Source organism: Vulpes vulpes, chromosome 2 (genome assembly GCF_048418805.1).
Source record: "Vulpes vulpes isolate BD-2025 chromosome 2, VulVul3, whole genome shotgun sequence".
Classification (NCBI taxonomy): Eukaryota; Metazoa; Chordata; class Mammalia; order Carnivora; family Canidae; genus Vulpes; species Vulpes vulpes.
Genome location: NC_132781.1, coordinates 126,232,203 through 126,255,970, shown reverse-complemented (window position 1 = coordinate 126,255,970; position 23,768 = coordinate 126,232,203). Strand labels below are relative to the sequence as shown.

The window sequence follows — 23,768 nt, the reverse complement described above, 5'->3', positions numbered from 1 at the left end:
TTAAAAAAAAAAAAAAAAACAAAAAAAAACTCTGTCGTAAAGAGATCCATGAGCAAAAGGAGAAGAGATCTCTTCAAGTACTTAGTTCTCAAACAATATGTTAGGTTTCCAGAAGGCAGATGATAGAGCAACTGTCTGGAGTGGGGTGGAATCAGCATCATGAAGGTTCCACAGGGAAGGGGCATTTAAACCTGAGTCCGAGGAATAAGTAGGAATAAGGGGAGATGATGGGGAGGTTTATCCTGGGAAAAATAAAAAGCATGAGCCAGTGGCAAGAGGGTGTGAATGGGCATGCCGATGTGGGGACAAGTAATTAGTTCAGAGCATGGAAAAACAAGCAGAGGGCAGAAGGAGGGCGGTAGGCACACCTCACCAATCTGATTTGTGGCCTGCCCCTTAGCCCTGCATAGTAACTGCCTGATATCCATCAAATCATTGATGCTGTCGTTGGAACTACCTTTAACAGGGTTACTGTAGTGCTGTTTATAAAATACACATTACAGAAAGCAATAGGGTTTTCCTTTACCTAAGTGAAAAACTTGGGGTTTAAAAGATAGGGCAGGGTTCATTAGTAGAAATCCAAGCGCAAGCTGTGGAGATATCTTGCGCAACAACCTAAATTCCACAGCAGATGATGTCACCTATAAAGGCTCTATAAATGGAGCAAGTCTTGGGGTGCATTTGAGCAGGTTATCTGCACCTGTACCCAAGGCTGCAAGCATGGCTGTCTCAGTGCTGCGGCTGACGATCGTCCTGGGACTACTCATCTTGATCCTGACTTGCCAGGCCGGTAAGTGTTTCCAAGAGCAGCCCATGCAATGTGGGGTAGTTAGCCAGGATTAGAGGAAGGTGGTGGCACTGATCCAGAACGCAAAGAGGAAAGAGGGAGACGGGGCTTTGGGCAGTGCAGAAAGAGCCCTGGGCAAGAGGACAAGAGGAAGATCTTCTAACAAAAAGAAAGTAGGATTTGTATTCTAATGTGCTTCAGTGACAGCCTCTAACCTCAGCAAATGTATGAAGTTTGGAATGATCTTTTTTCTTACATATTCATGCAACACAGTGACACTAATATAAATTTTTTGACAGCCGAGGGGGTACTTATTTTTTAATGATTCTAACTAACAATGTTCAAAGGTAAAGAACTTATACCCTGGAGTAAGTCTCGTAAATCTGGCTTTACCACTCATCAGAAATGTGACTTCAGGCAGGTTATTCAACCTCTCTGGGCCTCACGTGTTAAAGGGAGTATCAATAGTTAACTTTCATATAAAGTGATGAAAACTGAATAAAACTGAATAAGAGACAAAAGTCTGGTCCTTAATAAGCACCTGCTAAATATTAACTGTTATTGTTATCATATATTATCTCACTTGATTCTCATAAAAATCCTTTTAAGTAAACATTCCAAGTTTTATCATTTCTCCTTCAGCAGGTTAACAAAGCTTGCAGAAGGCAAGTCATTTGGGCATAGATACAGGTAGAAGTGACATGCCTGGGACTGGAACCCCGGGTCCCTCGATTCTGTCCATTATGACCAAGTGCCTACTATTTCGTGTCTGTTCTGAGCATGTAGGGGACCACAAGGCAGCTTGAAGATTCTCCTTAATTTATTTTGGGCTTGCAGAAGAAGGTAAGCTCTTGACTTGTCTTTATTCAGAAGGATAGGTCAGAAAACACAGCCAGTGCAAGTAATTTAGTAACAGAGCCCTTTGAAATGTTCTGCATGTAACTTGTCAGAACTCCACATCGTCAGCCAGCCACTGTCCACCCGCAGAACATACAGGCAGACTGCCACAAAGATGACCTCAGACACTAATGTGTCTATCACCTCCTGAAGTCATCACCACGATAAAGGGAAAGTTGAGATGGCAGCTTAAGGACCAGTCCCCAGCTCCGTGTCTCATGAACTCCGAAACTAGTTAAATCAGTTCACTGCTTTGAACTTCAGTTTCTTCATCTGTAAAATGGGATAACAATCAACTTCACCAGATCAAGTGAATATACCCTTGTTATCACTTTGTAAACCATGAACACTATATAAATATCAGCAGGAGTGTATTTTTTCAGAATTTTGTGATTACCTTGACAGAAAACCTCAACCAAGTAGTTGATGTAAATAAAGACTAGTCCATATTATACTTGAAAAGAAAAAAAATATTCTACTATTGGCTTTGATATTTTGTTTCCAGTATGTCAGACTTCTTAATTTTTATTATTTTTATTTATTTTTCTGCTTTTCAACATTTTCAAATTTCTTAATGCCTTAACTGCAGTTTTTAATTTTCATAATCTCCTAAAGCACCAGAGGAAAAAAAACTATGAATCATTTTGTTACTGTTATTACTAATATATTTTATTTATATATGCACCCATTATTATGGACACATATCCATAATAATGCAGCAGTTATTTATTGTGGGTTTACCAAGGACCTGGTACTGTGATAAGTGGTATACACATGATATGGATATATAGATTTGCATATACACATATGTATATGATACATATGAAAGATATACAAAATATCTTCCGATCGTAAACACAATGAGAAAACTGAGAGTGGTTAAGTATTGTGTGTAAGGTTACATGATGGATTTTTTTTTTTTTTGCTGAAGACAGGAATCAAACTCAGGTATACAGGACTCCAAAACACATGGTCCACCATACTCTGAAACTTATTTTATTTTATTTTATTTTATTTTATTTTATTTTATTTATTCATAAGAGACACACAGAGAGAGAGACACAGAGACACAGGCAGAGGGACAAGCAGGCCCCATACAGGGAACCCGATGCAGGACTCAATCCTGGGTCTCCAGGATCACGCCCTGAGCCAGAGGCAGGCGCTAAACCACTGAGCCACCCAGGGATCCCACTCTGAAACTTCTTAATATAGATGTGGTTCAAGGGCTGGGGCTAAGGATCCAATCTTCACACATACTCCAAACCAGGGCTCTTTGCATATTGAAAAGCTAGCATTTTGCATCATATTAAAATAAAAAGTCAGTAAAATCAACTTGTTATGCAAGTAAGCATAGGGCAACACGGGGCAAAAGGAACTCACCTTTCATGCAAAGAATTGCTGTTTTGTACCTCATAAATGTCTTCAGGGGAAAACTGCTCAAGGATAGTATTATATCATGTTTTTTATTTACCAAATCTGGCAACACTACTTGTGAAGCTACAATAACACTAAAAGCTAAAGGTCCCACTTCATCCAAACACCAGAGTCCAAGAGGGAGGCCACTTGAACCTGCTAACTGCCACTCTTCATTATTTTTAATCTCCTGAACCATTTAGACCACAAAGCAAAGCCAATACCCCCCAAGGGAACTTGCATGTCCCAAGCTTCACTCTCTGGATCCTTGGTCCTCATTTAATGGGAACTTGACTAAGAGTTAAGAGTGAGAAGCCTGAATTTAGAGTTCCATCTTCTCTTCCTATTTGTGAGATCTCCTGCAAGTCACTTAATCTTTTCAGTTTCCTAATCTTTTCAGTTTCTTAGTTCAGTTTCTTAGTAAGTGCATACCCCATAAGAATGGTCAAGGGTAAAATCACAGGGCATTTGTAAAGTTCTGTATATCCTATTTACAGGACTAGTCCTGTAGTCCTATTTACAGACTATCAAATGATATACAAGTGTTAGAATTTCTCCTTGTCATTCTTATTATACTGCTTTCAATCTTATAACATACTTGTGGTTAGATCATAACTTTTCTAGCAAAGGCCATATAGCTCATATTTGTTTTTGTTGTTGATACCTTGTATTTTATAAGTATTCTATGTTTGTTGTAGAAAAATTAAAGAATATAAAGAAACAAAGGTATCTCCACTGGAAAAAAAAAAAAAAAAAAGGCTATGCAGTTCAGCACAGAGTGCTTTTGAATCCAGATTTTAATACCAGTCAGACATGGGATTGACCTCTATTTTGGTCACTCACTAACTCTGCTTTGAATTGGCTCCTCAAACACTCAATTTCAACTTCTTGACTTTTAGCTTGACATAGTTTTGCCTACCTAATAGGGCTGCTGCAAGAATAAAATCATGTAACACGGGATCCCTGGGTGGCGCAGCGGTTTGGCGCCTGCCTTTGGCCCAGGGCGCGATCCTGGAGATCCGGGATCGAGTCCTGCGTCGGGCTCCCGATGCATGGAGCCTGCTTCTCCCTCTGCCTGTGTCTCTGTCTCTCTCTCTCACTGTGTTCCTATCATAAATAAATAAAAATTAAAAAAAAATCATGTAACACTGCATGCAGATCGCCTGTCATAGGTCTATCCTTAACAAATGCTACCCATTATTATGTCACCATTATTATCATTACCACAGGCTGGGGACTGCATGGAGAAAAATACATTAAAATGGGCATTCTGGGGGTGCCTGGGTGGCTCAGTGATTGAGCGTCTGCCTTTGGCTTAGGGCGTGATCCCGGAGTGCCGGGATCGAGTCCCACATCAGGCTCCCTGCATGGAGCCTGCTTCTCCCTCTGCCTGTGTCCCTGCCTCTCTCTGTCTTTCATAAATAAATGAATAAAATCTTTAAAAAGGGGAGGGCATTCTGGGGGTGCCTGGGCTCAGTTGGTTAAGTTGCTGACTCTCGATTTCAGTTCAGGTCATGATCTCAAGGTAATGGAACCGAGTCCCCTGTCAGGCTCCTCACTTTGTGCAGAGTCTGCTTGAAATTCTCCCTCTGTTCACTCTCGCACTCACATTGTCTCTCTAAAATAAATAAATAATCTTAAAAAGGAGGGGAAGGCATTCTGGGATTTACTAGTTGCTTAACTCTGGACAAGCTACTTAACTTCCATGAGCTTCAGTTTTCTCAAACAGAAAGGAAACCCACATCTACCTAAGTATCAATATATGTTGTTTTTAAGAGTTAGATAATACAAGTGAAGACTTTGTCCAGGCAGGCATTAAATGTTCAATAAATATAGTTGTTCAATAAAAATAAGCTGTATAATTAATGAGGGGATACAAAGTGGTCTAGGGCTCCCTAGAGAGAATCACCTGATAATCTGAGAATCACCTGAGATTCTGTTCTGTTTTTCAGATGACAAACCAGATGACCAGCCAGATGCCTCAGACAAAAAAACAGAGCCAGAATTCCCCAAATTCCTGAACCTTTTGGGCACAGAGATCATTGAGAATGCAGTGGAATTCATCCTTCGCTCCATGACGAGGAGCACGTAAGCACTGAGACAGACCTTGCTTTTGTCCAGTTCGCTGTTGGTAATGACCACATTGCATTAAAATGAATGAGAAACAAAATTGTGCATGACAATATATTATTTGAGTTGAAAAGTATTGCCCTACCTTAAGATATATTTGCATCGCAATGAATTTTCCTAAACTCTTTTGGAGTGTGTACATTCCCAACATGTAGTTCCATAAAATATTTTTTATCTCAGTGCCAGCGGAGTAGGAGCACTAGACCAGGGAATAGAAAGCCAGGTTCTGGTCTTCACACATGTGCTACTTGACTGGGTGAACTCCTTCTCTGAGTGCCTCAGTTTCCTCATCTGTAAAGTTAAAAGAATAAAGGACCCACCCAGTCCAGGCACTGTAAATCTTTGGTGAAGATGGTGGTTAGTGATGTGTTCATTGTAAGAGGTGTGATGAGTCCTGCCTTTATCTTCTAGTTTGAGAAACTGAAGAGGGTTATCAGAGGGAATAGCTGATCTCTTTTCAGAGACAATCTACAGAACCTCTCATATGAGTATTGATCATGAGGGATTGCCATGGTGGCAGAGCATATAGCCCAGAATCTTCCCAGGGTTCCCTACCTGCTTCCAAGCCCGTGTCCAACTCCTAACACATCTTACTCCAGTCTATACACAGCTCTGATTTTCACTTCTACTTTGCCCTATTGTCATTCCACCCACAGTCATCTCCCTACTTTCAGCTTTCCTGGATCCAACCTGCTCTGAATTTCCAGATGCTTTCAATCTCCACTCACTGAGTCTCTCTTTCAAAGACCCCAAAGCAGAGCTTGACAAAGTGTGGTCTAGAATCTCCTGGAGAACTTGTACAAAATGAAGTTTCCTTCATCCCATCTTGCATCTTCCTAGGGCAAAGCTAGGGATATGCTTTTTAACAAGCTTTCTGGTGATTCTGATAGCCCATCAATTTTGAAAGCCCTCCATTAGATGCTCTGCACTACATGGACCTTAAAGGTCCACCTACCCTTTAAATTTTTATTCATATTTGTGTAAGTGTGCATCTTGACTTTTGTTTTAGGGAAAATGTTTCTGACTTCTGTTCAATTCTCAAAAGGGTCTATGACCAATAACAGATTAAGAAACACTTCTACAGAGAAGTAATCAAGGGCCATGTTGTAATCTCTGATTTGCTTAAGTCAATATGTTATCATGTGGATAGGCAGGATTCTGCATACCATCCTCATGCACAAATTATTGAAACTCACAGATGTTTATTTTTGTATTGTTATTTTTCTTATTATGATTGCGTTTGCAACCACTGAGTTCCTGGGATTGTTAATATAAACAAAGAGGAAATCGGCAAGCAAGCACAGAGTACTTATTGCACTCCTGTTGAATATTGTTACAAAGCACAATAATAGCACTGCAAGGAGTTGAGATAGTATTTCTTTTTATTTCTTCCCTGGGGAATTCCCCAGATGTAAACTGGAACTTTTTTTTCTCTGTTAACCCTGAAAGCTCATTATCTGAAATAGAAGACAACTGATGTCAGCTCTGGATTTGGGAAGGGAGCTTGACTTCAACCATGTCCTCTTTTCCACATTGTTTTCTAAGTAAATGATGTTCTTTCTGTTTCTGGAATTTAAAACCACCTCGGGCTCTCTGCCCTTGCTTTCATTTCTGCCTAAAATGCTCTTCCCTTCTCTCGTGACTAGTGCTTTGTCCTGTAGCTCATCTAAAAGTCACCACCTTGGAAAACAATTCTATTGCCACTCTTATTCACACTATCTTCTCTCATTCCCTATAGTTCTTCTCTCTTACTTTACCTTGTCATAGTGTCGTTATAATATATATCACCATCTTTATTTATTTTTAATCATGTAGCTATATGAAAGTGGGGACCAGATCTATCTAGTTCATGGCTCTAACACAGTACCTTACAGATTGAATGAGACATTCAGTAAATAATTGTTGAATTGATTAACTAAGGAAAAGTATCTTAGAGATCAGATCTAAAACCCATTATTGCAATTTGACTGAGAAAGCCTGAGGGATCTTTGTTGAAAGACACAGCAGTCCTTGCTCAAGGGAAAAATCTAGCTGTCCTTTCTCTGTCTAAGGGAAGACCATAAATATAATGGGGATGGGGAATGGAAGGAGACCATCAAGATGTGTTCTAAGTCCTTAGTAGACACAAAGTAGGGGCAAAAACTGGGAAGGACAAATCTAGAATGTAATTCCCTTGTCAAAGATTTGCAGTCCTTATGGCAAAATGACATAGCAAATGCAGTGATGACTAATATGCTAACTAAGATAAATGTCAGCAAATCATCTCAGGTAATTTCTAGAGAATGAAGTTGTCACTGACAGCAGGATACTTAGGGCAGTGTTTATGGCAAGGATGAGATACAATTTGGGCCTTCAAAGATAAAATGAGATTTGATTAGAGAGAATGACAGGGATGGGGAACTTTATAAAGATGAGAATTTTCTTGATTTACTCTACTATATCTGATGTGTAAGTACTGTGTCAGGCACATAATAATACCATATGAGTGCTTTTCAGGGCACTGACTAGAATAGCTCACTTTCTCCACTCTGGATTAGAGCTATGTTGACTGGATTCTGGTCACCATTGTCTGAAAAACATACATATTCTTAATTCCTCTGACCCCTCAAGAAGGCTCCAGTCTTTGTGAATTTCCTCTCACCTGCTGAATTTCCATGACACACATTTTCCTGTTTCCTCCCTACCTCTAGCCATTCTTTTGCATTCTTTCTGACTTTTCTTTATGTATCTGCCCTTAAACATTACCCCTTGAAGCTCCAAATATAGCCGGCGTGTGTCTTCAGATGGGCAATATTATTACCGGATCTTTCCTGCTTGTCACCACCTTTCTTGAATCACGGAATATTCTAAATTTTTTTGCTTTATCATTGTTTTTCTTCAACTCCACTGACTAGCTGGCCTAGCAGAGTCCTTCCTCACCTCTTTCCTGAGCTCTTTTTATTATTTATGGTTGGTTCCACTGTTTCTGTCTGTCCTTCCTCCAAACCATCCTCTACTCATTGTCAGATAACAAAAACACAAGTTGAGTTCTATTACTGCTATGCTTGAAACCCTTTTGTGAAGTTCCATAGGCTGAAAATCAGAACAAATGCATTTGGCTGATGTTAAAATGTTCTTCCCTGAGGCCTGTGTATCTTTTAATCGTGAATCTCACTCCTGAGGTCAAACGCCTGATGCCCCAATGACAAACGATTTGTTTCAGAACTGGTCATGTTTGCATAAACCCCCAACATCCTTGCACATGGCCTTTCGCTGTGCTAGCAAGGCCTTACGAGGAAGACTTGCTTGTTTACCTAGCAAGTCTAATCATTTTTTCAAGTCCAATTCAAAGACAAGCTCTGTGAAGACATCACAGTCCCCTATGATTACAGAATGCCGATATTTATACTCTGGATTTCCTAATGCTTTGTAGGAACCTTCATGTCTGTTTCATTGTTTTCAATTGTGTCTATTTTCTCCACTAGACTATGAACTCCTCCAAAGGCCATAGATTAATCATTTTATTTTTTCAGCAGCTACCCTGCACTCTACCCTTGAACAGTATAGTTCTTCTAGTATTAACTCCTGATTCTAGAGATCTCAGTTTTAGACTTTGCAGTTTACCAGCTTGGTAACATGTCTTGGACATGTTGTTTAATCTCTTTGAGCTTTAGAAGTTTTTTTCATACATAAAAAGATAAAAATTCATTCATTTATCCATTTACTATTTATTTAATGCAAACATTTATTAATTTATACTATATGCCAGGCACTGTTCTAGGTGCTGGGGATATATTACTAAACAAATATACCAATATATCCATCTTATACAGTTTATATATAATAGACACCTAATGAATAGATTTTTTGGCAAATTCAAAGAGGTAATTGTGCAAACAGATAATTCACAAACTACAAGCTGTTATGGAGGTATTGAATTTATGACACTTATTTATGGCACTTATTTATGACATAGGAAAATCTACAGAAGAAAACTGGCTCAAACGTTTTAAGACATCCTAGTGATTATCCTAACATTCTTATTTAATCTCAATCCTAATTTATTTTTTGTCTTTATCTTTTTTCTTTTCAAGAGGATTTATGGAATTTGATGATAAACAAGGAGAACATTCAACAAAGTGACTTCCCAGGTGACTTTTTTTTCAAAGATTTTATTTATCTATTCATAAGAGACAGGGGGGTAATGCAGAGGCAGAGGGAGAAGCAGGCTCCCTTCTGAGCAGGGAGCCAGATGTGGGGCTGGATCCTAGGGCCCTGGGAACACAACCTGAGCCAAAGGCAAATGCTTAACCAACAGAGCCACATAGGCGCCCTCCCCAGGTGATTTTAAGTTACAATTTATAGCTAAAATAATAGCATACTGAACAAAGGGTCTGTCTTATTTTATTTAATTAATTTGGGCATCCCTGTGCCTACCTATAAGCAAAAAAGGTATTTTTTTGTGTGTTTTTGCATTTGTTTTTGCTGTAGTTTCTTAAACTTAATTTTAAATACATATTTTTTTTATCATTATAAAGTCACAGACCTAATAAGATTATCTTAAGAAAGGAGGCACAGCTGCAGGGTGCAACATGTAAGCACTGGGAGTTAGGAGACCTGGTCCTGCCCCAACTCTGCTAGTCACTTGCTTTGTGTGCTTGGCACATGAGGGGATTGTGTGCACTAAAATATAAGGGCCCATGTAACTATGCAATTAGTTACTTATGAGAAGAGTGAGATTTGCTGAACCTAATTTCAGGAGAAAAGACTAACAAACTCTCTAATCTCACATAGTTGGATTTACAGTTGTCTCCCCTTATCTGTGAAGGATACATTCCAATACACTGGTGGATACCTGACACTGGATCTCATAGATACTATGCTTTTTCCTATATATACATACCCATGATAAAGTTTAATTTACAAACTAGGCACTGTTACAGATTAACAATAATAACTAATAATAAAATAGGAGAATTTTAATAATATTCTGAAATAAAAGTTATGTAAATGTGGTCTCTCTCTCTCAGAATATCTTAGTATACTGTACTCACCCTTCTGATGATGATGATGAAGTGAGATTATAAAATGGCCCCATGATGAGATGAAGTGACACAAATGACACAGACATTGTGATATAGCATTAGACTACTATTGATGTCCTGACATTATGTTAGAAATAAGATCATCTGCTTCCAGACTTCAGTTGGCTGTGGGTAACTGGAATTGTGGAAAGCAAAACCATGAATAAGGGGGAACTAGAAACAATATAGTGTGAGTGCTCAGAAACACTCGCTGGTTCCTTATTCTATTCTCTTGGGAGAATGGATATTGAAATACAAAAACAGAAATGATATAGCTGAGAACAATTATTTTATGAGTAGCTAGCATAAACAATACATACTCTGCTTTAAGCATTAAGCTAAGTGCTGTATATATAGTACCTAATTTCACTCTAACATCGCTATAAAAAATGAGTATTGTTATTCTTTAATTTTATAAGTAAGGATTATGACCAAGTCACTAACATGGGCAAGTGAGAAAGGGAAGAGGGAAAGATTTGAACTCAGGCAGCCTAATTCCAGGTTGTGCATTCTATCACTATGCAGTAGTGCTAGTGAATAACAAAGAACAGTGCAGAAGGAAGCAGTTGAAAAGAGTGAGCAAGCTGTGTGATCTTACACATGCCTTCAAGGTGCCCACAGAAACAAAACACCACCCCTTTGGTTAATTGAGTTATCTTACATGTATTTCCAGGAAGCACGGTCTTTCCTAACTCTATTTCATATCTGATCTAGGAATGCTCCTTTTCCCTATTGTCTCCACTTTATGACCTGAGTGTTAGTAATGTCGGCTCAGCAAGTTACTATCATATTACCCAGGAACTTAACCTATTCTTTTCTGTAAGCTTCTAAGGACAGAAATCAGTTCTGGGCATTGGAATCAAGACATACTCAACCCAGACCCCCAAACCAGCTAAGCTTCTAAGAACACTCACTTACGCTTGCATTTCCCATTTCCATCTTCTCAGAGCACAGCTTACCTCTTGTTGCAGGTTCCAACCCTCAGCTGGTTTATTCAGAGGCTGCTGGCACGCACCTCTACCATTGGTACCCACACCCTGAATCCTTGGAATTCTACACCAGCCATTCAATGTAGGAGATAGTCCAATAGACAAGGTGCCATTAAGGAATATAAAGAGCAGAAGAGATGGAGAAGAAAGAAGTTCAAGCTGCTGAACTTGTCTGCTCTTGGTTGTGCAATCCTGGGGAGGTCACTTGGCCTCCCTGAGTTTCACTTCACTCCTTATTAAGGTCAAAAATTTAGGGAACTTAATTGTTCCAGACCTTAATGCCAGAATTTTAACTGCATATAAAAAACGTTGAGTAGGTTCATGAACCAATTGTGCACGCTCTGATGGGCAAGGAAGAATGGCTCAATCTAGGGACATAAAAAAATGGGCTAGAGAGAGGGAAGCCTCTAAGGCCAAGATCAAATTTTGAATGGTTTGATCAGGAGTATCTCTTTAAACCCTAGTGATTGTGCATGTAATAGGTACCTTTAAAAGTTGCACGTGTATGATAATTGCCACATCTAATCAAAAGCAGGTCACCACTTTAGAATTAAATGACTCACAGCATTGCCTATTTCTCCAGTATAGAAAATAGAAAAGATGACCAAAGTTCTAGGTATGTCCTAAATTAAGATAGACAGACGGATAGATACATGGATACCCCATCTTTCTCCTTTAACACATGCCCCTTTCTTACAGACTCCTTTAGTGCTTATTTAATCTGCACCTACTATGTGTCAGATTCTACCTATTTCTATCAAAATAAATAATGATGTCCAGCCATTGAGAAGTTGACAGCGTGGGCTATCATTTAGCACAACGTACCCCAGGACTCTGGAAGGAAATGAAAGTCATGTATAAAAGTGCCTTGGACATGCCTTGGAGAAAGGAAGTAAGGGACATGTCTGGAGGGAGCGGTGAGCACTTAAAGGGCTTTACAAAGAAGGTGAACTTCTGTACATGTCTCAGATGACTGATAGGACAGGGTCTCAAAAGCAACTCATGCAATAGTTGGACACTTAATCTGAGACCCTCCCAACCTCTGCTTGATCACATTGGTACAACCTCCTTATGTTAGTAGACTTAAAACTTATTTCCTATTGTCCAGCATCATTTGAAATAAATCATAGGGATTCAAGTACCCTAGTGTCTTAAGTCACTAGACATCTTAAGGTATAAATTTTCTTCTTGTAGTTAAAAAAATCTGATGAACCTCACTAGGCTATTGTCAAAGAAGTAAAAGTTGGGAAAGTGTTTCATGAATTCTTAATTTCTAATTATGTGTTTTGAATTAAGAAAAAATATACTATGTACTCAGTAGATCACATCTGTAGAGTTGTTGAGTCAGAACTTTCCGAGGGACCTGGGAATAAATACATTTTGGGGTGGGGTGGAGGGAATAAATACATTTAATAGGAAATCCTCATGCCGTTGAAGAGCAAACTACAGTTGGGCCTGACATTCCTTAATATCCACTCCATGATGTCTTATGGGAAAAGTTTCTTGTTGAATTTAGAGAAAGAAAAATTTGCCTTCCCTAAAAACTACTTCTTCCTTTCTGATTGTAAGATTTATGTAGCATGGTCTATTCTTTTTTTTTTTTTTTTTTTCCTGTCTATCCAGAAACTCAAACTAAAACTGATGACTCACTTTATCCCTAAATTTAACCTATGAGCATCCTCCCTTCATCTTTGTTGCTGATTCTTGCCACATATATCTTGCATTTTCATTTTTATTGTTGTTGCTTATTTCCTCAAATAGTATTATGGTTGATATCATTATAAATCATTTCACATTTTAAAGTGCAGTGACATAAAAATGTTAGAGAAAAGATTAAAAACTTTTTGTTATTTTTCTTAAATATTAAGCCCTCTATAGTTGGTAATTGTTTCCCTCTATCTGGCTTGTGTTTCTAAGGACACTCCCCACAAGGTTCCAGAATAACCCAAGGGCAGCCATTCCTGCTTTTCCAGTTCTGCTTCAGGAGTCCTCCAGAGCAGAGGCCCCAAAAGCAGCTCCAAGCAAGTTCTCAGGATTCAGGACCTGGTTCAACCAAACACAACTATTTTGAACATCCTGACTTAGCATTCTTACCTCTAGAAGTCAGAATAAATGTGTCTTCTTAATGTCACATATCCTAGTCAACTGAGGAGATTTTTGTTGACGGTACCAGTAAGTCTCCTGAGCATATTTAAAGTTTTTAATGATGCAAAAAAATATAAAATATACAACTATTATTAACTACAATAACCAAAGGATGGTTCAAAATAAGGAAGCTAAAGCCCAGATAAAGTATCAAGTCCAAAGTCACATAATAAGTAAATGACAGAAAAAGAATTTGAACCCGACTCCAAAGAACAAACTCTTAGCCCTACAAATGTATGACATTTCACAGTTAAAAGTTCCACATGTCCTTTTTGGAAAGTCTTTCAAATATATCTGAGCCCACTCTCCTGGACTAAAAACCAAACATTTTTTTAAATTAACAAGCCTATTACTATTCCAGAGAGTCTTTATAATTCTCATAGAATAGCAGAGTATCAAGGATGGAAGAGTCCTGGAAAAGTCTTGTGCAGCTCTCATATTTGTTCTACCACCTGATTACACAGAGGCAGGTACCCAGTAACCATTGCTATGGTTCTTGCCAACTTGGTCATAGAGGAGGATTAAACCCCTATAGAACCTGACCTATCTGAGTCGGAAAGATTCTCCCAGATTATTATATGGACAGTAAGACCAGACTGAAATCATGGAGCATGATGATGATAATAATCATCGCAGTGTTCTAGAATAAAGGATCTCTGTACTTCTACTGAGTTCTCAAGAGTTGTGCTGCTTTGGCCTTTCCTAAGCATTCTCACTCTAAAAGGAACACCAGTGTTTCAATAAATCTTTTGTTTGTCTTGCTTCCTATTTTAATAGCCAAAATTTGTCTGCAGGCAACAGAAAGGACCTTTATTTTTTTTTTAGAAAGGACCTTTAATAATGTAGATAACTACACAAAGAGTAAACACCTACAAAATACCAAAAATACACATTACTCTCTAAAATAAATTCAGAAAACCCACCTTCTGCATTTTCCAGACACTGCTAATTTCTTCTTTTTTTACTGACATATAACATATGACATATAACATATTTTTTTACTGACATATAACTGACATATAACATAGTATAGGTTTAAGGTATAAATGTGATGATTTGATATACATGTATACTGCAAAATGATTACAAGAATAAGGTTAGTTAATACATCTATAACTCATGTATTTACCTTTTTTGGAGTAAAAATTCTTTAAAAGATTTTATTTATTTGAGAGGGAGAGAACACAGAGAGAGAATGAGAGGGAGAAGCAGAATCCTCGCTGAGCAGGGAGCCTGGAGGAGCTCAATCCTGGACCCTGAGATCATACCTGAGACAAAGGCAGACACTTAACCAACTGAGCCACCCAGGTGCCTCTGGAGTAAAAAAATTTAAGATCTACTCTCTTAGCAACTTACAAGTCCATGATACAGTATTATTGTTAACTATAGTCACCATGCTGCACATTACATCCCCAGAATAAACCGGTCTTACAATTACAAGTTTCTATCCTTTGACAACCTTTACCTATCCATCCCCCCCCCCCCCACCTTCTGTGCAAGGCAACCACCAAACTACTCTCTTTTTCTATGATTCCATTTTTTTAGATTCCACATATAAATGAGATCATACAGTATTTGTCTTTCTCTGCCTGACTTATTTCACTTAGCACAATGCTCTCAAGATTCATCCGTATGGTAGTAAATGGCAGGATTTTCCTTTTTTTAGGCTAAATGATATTCCACTGTGTGTGTTACATTTTTTTATCCATTAATCCATCAATAGACGCATTATTTACATGTCTAAGCTACTTGTAAATAAGGTTGCAGTGAACATGGGGGGTATATGTATCTCTTCAAGACAGTGATTTCATTTCCTTTGGATATACACCCAAAAGTGAGATTGCTAGATCATATGGTATTTCTATTTTTAATGTTTTGAGGAACCTCCGTATTGTTTTCCAGAGTAGCTGTACCAGTTGGCTTTCCCACCACTGCATGAGAGTTCCCTTTTCTCCATGTCTTTGTCAGCACTTAATCTCTCTTACCTTTTGATAATAGCTGTTCTACCTGGTGTGACATGATACTGTGATTTGATTTGCATTTCCTCAGTGAATAATGATGTTGAACGCCTCTTCATATACCTGTTTGACACTTATGTGTCTCCTTTGGAAAAATATTTAGGCCCTTTGCCCATTTTTAAATCAGATTAACTATTTCATTTTGTTTTGTTTTTGCTATTGAGCTGTATGAGTTCCTTATATATTTTGGATATTAACCCCTTATCAGGTAAAGGACTTACAAATATTTTCTCCCATTCTACAGGTTGTCATTTTATGTTGTTGATCATTTGGATACTCTGTGATTTCAAATATCACAACCTCTTACCCCAAATTACCCAAGATTTCTATTATCTTCAACATCTGACATGCAGACTGCTTCTCCCCAACAAATGTGACCCAAAATTACCTTTTCAGATTCTGGGTATTCAATTTACCCCCGGGAAATATATTTCGTATTGCTACAAGAATCAGTAAACTACCTTTTTTTTTTTTTTTTTGAGAGACGTGTCGTATCAGAGTTTCTGTCTTTATGTTCCTATCTGTTTGTTGTACAATTTGAAATCCCTCTTCCATACTGAAAAAAAAAAAAAAAAGAACAAAAACAGATGTCAAATCAGTCCTGAATTTGATGCAATTACTAGGAAGTAACTGCCCAAGATCTCCAGGAGTATACAGAGATTTTGAAGATTTTCCATTTGCTTTATAATACACGTTTCCTCTTTGTACCTTTTGTTACCTTGTCTTCTTCCTACTGTCTAATCAGACCCCTCTCTGAAGCCAGCAGACATCTGTTTTGGAGGATCCGGAATCTCTTGCATCTGCATATATTTTTCTTTTATGTTCTCTTCATATTATTATCTCACTGTAAACTCATTATCACACACAGTATGATTGAAGTAAGATGGCGAGGCGTTATTCCCTTCATAGGAGAGATGAAGAAAATGAGGCTCGGGGAGGCTAACTGACATCATGCCCAAGATAGGATTGCTGGTAAAGGATGAGTGGGAACTTCAGTCAGGTTTGTCTCACCTCCAACGCAGTGATCCCTGTAACACCTTGATGGCAGTCCACAGTCACTGCTCCCTCCTCAATCCCAGTGTTCCTACCAGGACGTAAGGCCTTGAGGGAATTTACATCTTGCACTTTATAGAAGTGCTGAGTAGAAAAAGTCCTTCTATCAAACATAACTTGAATTCTATCTATTCCTTCTCCTACTTTCCATCTCATTCTGAGCAAAAGTGATATTTTAAAATTTCCTTACAATGGTGACTAAGATTTCTCCCAAATTTGGGAGACCTAAACCTGCTTCTTATCTCTTCTACTTCTAATACTCTTCCCACCACTCCACCCATTTGGGATCCTTCTGTTCCTTAAACACTCCAGGCACATTCTTTCCATAGAGCTTTACATTTATTCTTCCTTCTGCCTTAAATACTCTTCCCAAGACAGCCACATGGCTTAATTTGCATTTTCTAGAAGTCTTTTCTCAGAGATTGTCTTCCCAATAAGAACTTCTTGAGCACTCAACTTAAAATTGACTAAAATCATACCTTCTGGCCCACCATTTTTTTTTTAAGATTTTATTTATTTATTTATTCACGAGAGACACAGAGAGAGAGGCAGAGACATAGGCAGAGGGAGAAGCAGGCTCCCTCTCGGGAGCCTGACATGGGACTCGATCCCAGGACTCCAAGATCACAATCTGAGCCGAAGGCAGACACCCAACCATGGAACCACCAGGTACCCACCCATCATTTACCTGCTTTGGCTGCTGCATTTTTCTCTCCATTTCACACACCTTTTAACAGTGTTAAAACTTTTTATATGTTTTGTTCCTTTTTCTCTCTAGCCCCAATCGAATGTAAGCTCCATGAGGCAAGAATTTTGCCTTTTGCTCAATGTTCCTGGCACAAGTGTGAGCAATTAGAACAGTGTCTGGTAGAGAGTAGTTGATCAATAAATATTTGTTGTGTTCTGTATTAAGTAAAGAAATTGAAATCAGAGAACATCTACCTAAGAACAAGAAAGTAAGGATGCAAAGTTGAACATCTCATAGTTCTGGACCTCGCGTAGCTCACAGTCATGATACAGAAGATGTAAGCACATAATTAGCTAACCACAGTCAGCATGGTATTGTATAAAGGAGACACAGACACGGCAGCCTGGGAACCAGGGCAAAGAACAATTAATGCTCCCTTGGGAGATCTGGGAAGACTTTTCAGAGATAGCAATATTTGAGCTGTATCTTGATAGATGAGGAAGGATTTAGAGACATGCAGAAGGAGGAGGAAGGGCAGAGGAAACAGCTTAAATCAAAGCCCAGACTGTGACAATGTTTGTCATTCAAGGATGGCGCTTCAAAAACTACTTAACATGGCAAAGATATCGTTGGGACCTTTCCCTTACTTGGTCCTTCATAAATGTTACCTCATATAATCTTCACATCAAATACAAAAATTATATATTATTATTCTATTTTAAAATAATGAATTTGAGAATCTGAAAGTTTAAGGAACTCATTCAAACCACTCAGGTCATTAATGCTAGAGCCTGAATTTGAGTGAAAAAATCTGTGATCCTGAGGTCCCTGTTTTTTACTGCACTGCTTTTTAAGTCTGTGATAGCATTTCCCTTTGTTATTTTTGGTTTCGTTTTGAGAGGGAGGGAAACTGACTAATAATGTGTTCACAAAATGTTTTCTTCAAAATTCCACTTGAGAAATTATTAAAGCAGGGGCACCTGGGTGACTCAGTTGGTTGAGCATCTGACTCTTGGTTTTGGCTCAGATCATGATCTCCTGGGCCATGGGATGGAGCCCTATGTGGAGCTCCGTGCTCAGCAGGGAGTCTGCTTGAGATTCTCTCTCTCTCCTTCCCTCTGCCCCTCATTCACTTAAATAAATAAATAAATCTTTAAAAAAATATTAAAGCAACGTGTGCTCACGCCAAGGGAAAAAAATGAGGTGGACAGTGGAAAAAAATATATATATACTTTTAAAAGCTAACCATCTCCTACACAATTATCTCCAATCCAGCCCTCACAGCAACTAATATTGACTCCATTCTTCCTGTCCATTCAAACTTATCCAAATATTGTTGCAAATGTGGAGTCAGTTCGGGGTGTGCACTTTACTTATTAACAATATCTCATGATATTTACTTTAGGTAAATAACACAAATCTTTACGAATCTATTTGAGGGGTGCCTGGCTGGTTCCGTTGGGGAGCTAGTGACTCTTGATCTCAGGGTTGAGAGTTCGAGCCCCATGTTAGGTGTAAAGATTACTTAAAAATAAAATATTTAATATTTGCAAATGTCTTACCAGATAAAGGACTAGTATCCAAAGTCTATAAAGAACTTACCAAACTCCACGCCTAAAAAAAAAAAAAAAAATCCAGTCAAGAAATGGGTAGAAGACATGAACAGACATCTCTCCAAAGAAGACATACAAATGGCTAATAGACACATGAAAAAATGCTCAATATCACTCAGCATCAGGGAAATACAAACCAAAACCACAGTGAGATATTACCTCACACTGGTCAGAATGGCTAAAATTAACAAGTCAGAAAGCCACAGATGTTGGCAAGAGCGTGGAGAAAAGAGAACTCTTGGGCTGCCCAGGTGGCTCAGTGGTTTAGCACCACCTTCAGCCCAGGGTGTGATCCTGGAGACCTGGGATCGAGTCCCACGTTGGGCTCCCTGCATGGAGCCTGCTTCTCCCTCTGCCTGTGTCTCTGCCTCTCTCTCTCTGTCTCTCATGAATAAATAAATAAAATCTTAAAAAAAATAATAAAAGAAAAGAGAACTCTCTTACACTGTTGGTGGGAATGCAAACTGGTATAGCCACTCTGGAAAACAGTATGGAAATTTTGAGAGGGAGGGAAACTGACTAATATGTGTTGACAAAACGTTTTCCTCAACATTTTGAAGACCCAGCAATTGCACTTCTAAGTATTTACCCAAAGGATACGACCCAGGAATTCGAAGGGGCACATGCATGCCCATATTTATAGTAGGAATTTCTGCAATAGCCAAAACATGGAAAGAGCCCAGATGTCCATTGACAGATGAATGAATCAAGAAGATGTGATATATATATATATATATATATATATATATATACTATGCATATTATATATTATTTTTTTAATTTTTTTTATTTATGATAGTCACAGAGAGAGAGAGAGAGAGAGAGGCAGAGACACAGGCAGAGGGAAAGGGAGAAGCAGGCTCCATGCACCGGGAGCCCGACGTGGGATTCGATCCCGGGTCTCCAGGATCACGCCCTGGGCCAAAGGCAGGCGCCAAACCGCTGCGCCACCCAGGGATCCCGCATATTATATATTATATAAATATATCAAAAATTTTAAATACTTCTTATATTATATACATTCATATAAAATATATTATTGTATACGTACATATATAAATATTTGATGTGTTCATTTTATATTATAAATAACTATGATATATTTATTATATATAACAATGTAAATATTATAAATATATATAATGGAATATTACTCAGCCATCAAAAAGAATGAAATCTTGCTATCTGCAATGATGAAAGTGGAACTAGAATGTATTATGCTAAGTGAAATAAGTCAGTCAAGAAAGACAAATACCATATGATTTCACTCATATGTAGAAATTAAAAAACAAAACATGAACATAGAGGAAGGGAAGGAAAAATAAAATAAGATAAAGACAGAGAACAAAGCAAACCATAAGAGACTCTTAACTATAGGATACAAACTGAGGGTTGCTGAAGGAGAGAAAGGTGGGGGAATGGTGGAATTGAGTGATGAGCATTAAGGAGGGCATTTGATGTAATGAGCACTGGGTGTTTTTTGTTTTTTGGTTTTTTTTTTTTTTAAGATTTGATTTATTTATTCATGATAGACATAGAGAGAGAGAGAGAGAGAGAGAGGCAGAGACACAGGCAGAGGGAGAAGCAGGCTCTATGCAGGGAGCCCGACATGGGACTCGACCCCGGGTCTCCAGGATCGTGCCCCGGGCCAAAGGCAGGCGCTAAACCACTGAGCCACCCAGGGATCCCAGCACTGGGTGTTGTATGCAACTATAGAATCTAAATTCTACCCCTGGAACTAATAATGCACCATGTGTTAGCTAAATTGAATTTAAATAAAAAATTTTTAAAAAGAAAATTATATAAATTTATAAACTTACAATTAAATGATATTGAAATAAAGATAATAACTATAAAAAATCTTTTAAAAGTAAAAAAGAACCTGCAATTTAAGATATCATAATTTCCCTATTGTTGGGCATTCATAATTCATAGTTTCTATTTTTTTGGCTTTTCAGAGACTGCTGCAATAAACATCCTTATACACATAAACTTAGGCACTGATGTGTTTATTTCCTCATAAAAGATTTCAAGGGACTTCTTGGGTTAGCATCTGCCTTCACGTCAAGGCATGATCCTGGAGTCCTAGAATTGAGTCCCGCATAGGGCTCCTCACAGGGAGTCTGCTTCCTCCTCTGCCTATTCGTCTGCCCCTCTCTCTGTTTCTCATAAATAAATAAATAAAATCTTAAAAAAAAAAAGATTTCCCAAAACTGAACTGCTAGATCAAAGAATATTTTCCAAATTTTTAAATATTATAACAGATGGGGCTACCTTCAAAATATAATAATTTTATTGACCCAAATCAGTTTATTTGATACTTCATTGACAAAAAATCAGCTTACATCTATATCTCACAGTTTATGAACAACTTTTTACAACTTCACTGAGGTACAATTGATATATAATTACTCAAAATACTGAAAGTATACAATTTGAAGGGTTTTTTTAAGATTTTATTTATTTATTCATGAGAGACAGAGAGAGAGAGAGAAAGAGAGAGGGAGATGGAGAGGGAGGCAGAGACACAGGCAGAGGGAGAAGCAGGCTCCCTGCAGGGAGCCCGACGTGTGACTCGATCCCGGGTCTCAAGGATCATGCCCTGGGTGAGCCCGGGTGGCTCAATGGTTTAGCGATGCCTTCGGCCCAGGGCGTAAATAAGTAAATAAGAGTAAGGGAGGAAAACAAGTTTAGGCCTTAAAGGACCTCATAGGTGGGTCATGATTTTATTCTTAACATTGAGAACAATGGAAAGATACCAAAAGAATTTTGCTTTTAGAATGAGAATGATCATTGTTGCATTGTGAAAAGATCCCTGGCTCCTGTGCCAGAACACACTGCAGGAGTCGAAGCAGGAAGCCAACTAGGAAGCTTTTGCAAAAGATGAGAAACTTGGACGAGGGGGTGCCAGCGCAGATGGGCACCATGTGCGAGGAATATTGAGGGGTGAGTTTGACAGGACCTGGTGACGAGTTGAACGTGATGTGTCGGTAAAAGGGAAGTATCAAAAATGACTTTGAGCTGTCTAACTCAACTAACTGGACGTGTGGTGGTGTGCCATTCATGGAGATGGGGAATGCTGGACACAAAACTGCCCATGACACTCGGGCTCTTGGGATTAAAAACAGTGCCCATTACCATAACACCCAATGCACAGTTTTACCTCTGTCTACCTGTCCAGCCTCATCTTGCACCCCTCTGCTCCAGCTCACAGGGCTTCAGACACAAAGACACTTTTTCAGTTCCTTGAGAAAGCCAAGTTTGGGTGTGTGCATGTGCCCAGAATATTCTTTGGCTGAGACGGGTTCTTCATAACCTCAAGTTCCAACTTAAATGACACTTCCAAAGATAGGACTTCTTGGACCATGCAAAATGGAATAGAGAACCTCTTGTCACTATTACCATTCTTAAAATCCTATTCTTTTCTTTCATTGTTCTTATCATAATTTATAATTATTTACTCATGTTTACCCACATAGTTTCTGTATCTTTATACTGCAAAAATCTTGGGAATGTGGGTCGTGTTCATCTTACTGATTTATGTTTGTATTGCCTAACTTAAATATGGAAACCAGTAATAATGATTCATATTTTGCACCTTCTGACCTTCCAGCACATAGTAAAAAGAAATGCATTGCTTTCTCAGGTATGTCAACAGACATACCCTAGGCATTGTCATGGGCTCCTAATCTCATCTTTGGGAATGGAACTTCTGACCTCCATCACTTCAGATCCCAACTGCTGTTTCCAGTGGACATTTCTTACTAGTTTTCAAGATTTTAAACTTCATATAATTCTTGGCATTGCACTTCCACTTCTTTTCTGTGAAGACTTTTGTGAAGTGATACAGAAATGAATGCAAATAAATGGATATTTATCATAGCATTCTTTATAATAAGAAAAATACTAAAATAATTTAAGTTTACATATATGAAAGTTTGAATAAAGTGTGATTCATTCATACATGCTTGTTTTTATTTACTTATTTTCTGTGCCAATCATCTTTTTAGGGAGCGTTAATTCTCAATTAGGGGGATGCCTGGGTGGCTCAGCGGTTGAGCATCTGCCTTTGGCTCGTGTGATCCCGGGATCCAGGACAGAGTTCTGCACTGGGCTCCTTGCAGGGAGCCTACTTCTCCCTCTGCCTATGTCTCTGCCTCTTTCTATTGTCTCTCATGAATAAATAAATAAAATCTTTAAAAAAATTCTCAATTAGGATATGAAAGGGTTCAGGGGTGTGAGATACACCCCCAATATTGGGCCTTCTCCAGTGGTACTTGTGTAGCTGTTTATGTTTGAGTTCCTTGTATGAAAGGAAGTAGTTGAAAAGCACATAAACTGCCAGTACCACCAGAAATCCCAGGGACACTTCCTCTATTCACATTAACATACTTATTTAAACATCAGTAGTAACCCTTTTGAAACTTTCCAGCAATGCCCTTAGGAGTGAAAATCCCACAATAGTATCCAGCCTGGCATCTCTCCTATTTTCACATCCATGAGGTTCTTCTCCACCACTGGTACTACTCACACCATCTTGGAGTCCTGCGTGTCCATATACACTTATTTTTAAATGTGCAGAAAATATTTTGAAAAATCATATAAAGTTGTTAGTGGTGTCCTCAACTTTGTGAGATTTATGGAGTAAGGAAATGAAAGTTACATATGTAATTATACAAACTTACAAATCATTATAGTTATATATAATTTGTAGTAATTATATAATCTATTTCTACATTCTGCTTTATCCTCATAATATTTTTTCTTTTTTTTTTTTTTTAAGATTTAGTTATTTATTTGAGAGAGAGCCAATAAGCCAGGGCAGGGGGTGGGCAGAGGGAGAGGGAAAGAGAAAATCTCAAGCACACTCCCACTAAGCACAGGGCCTGAAGCAGAGCTCAACCTCATGACCCTGAGATCATGACCTGAGCCTAAATCAAAAGTTGGATGCTTAACTGATGGAGCCACCCAG

At 38.5% G+C, this 23,768-nt stretch overlaps 1 protein-coding gene and 1 pseudogene across 1 annotated transcript; one reads left to right on the top strand and one right to left on the bottom strand.

The window, feature by feature from the left end:
- Nucleotides 1-689: 689 nt before the first annotated feature.
- On the top strand, nucleotides 690-16,037 carry C2H5orf46 (chromosome 2 C5orf46 homolog). Its single transcript, XM_025982935.2, has 4 exons — nucleotides 690-790; nucleotides 5,050-5,185; nucleotides 9,301-9,357; nucleotides 13,197-16,037. Exons 1-3 carry the CDS (start codon nucleotides 721-723, stop codon nucleotides 9,347-9,349), a joined length of 255 nt encoding a protein of 84 aa, XP_025838720.1. The 5' UTR covers nucleotides 690-720; the 3' UTR covers nucleotides 9,350-9,357; nucleotides 13,197-16,037.
- A 401-nt stretch (nucleotides 16,038-16,438) lies between these two features.
- On the bottom strand, nucleotides 16,439-23,332 carry LOC112908050 (ATP synthase subunit f, mitochondrial pseudogene; annotated as a pseudogene).
- Nucleotides 23,333-23,768: the final 436 nt, after the last annotated feature.

Bases quoted from the DNA above. Each gene is read 5' to 3' on its own strand.
- C2H5orf46 (XM_025982935.2), top strand. From the start codon at position 721: ATGGCTGTCTCAGTGCTGCGGCTGACGATCGTCCTGGGACTACTCATC. The intron at 791-5,049 runs GTAAGTGTTTCC...TCTGTTTTTCAG, and splicing joins GATCCTGACTTGCCAGGCCG to ATGACAAACCAGATGACCAG. The intron at 5,186-9,300 runs GTAAGCACTGAG...TTTCTTTTCAAG, and splicing joins CGCTCCATGACGAGGAGCAC to AGGATTTATGGAATTTGATG.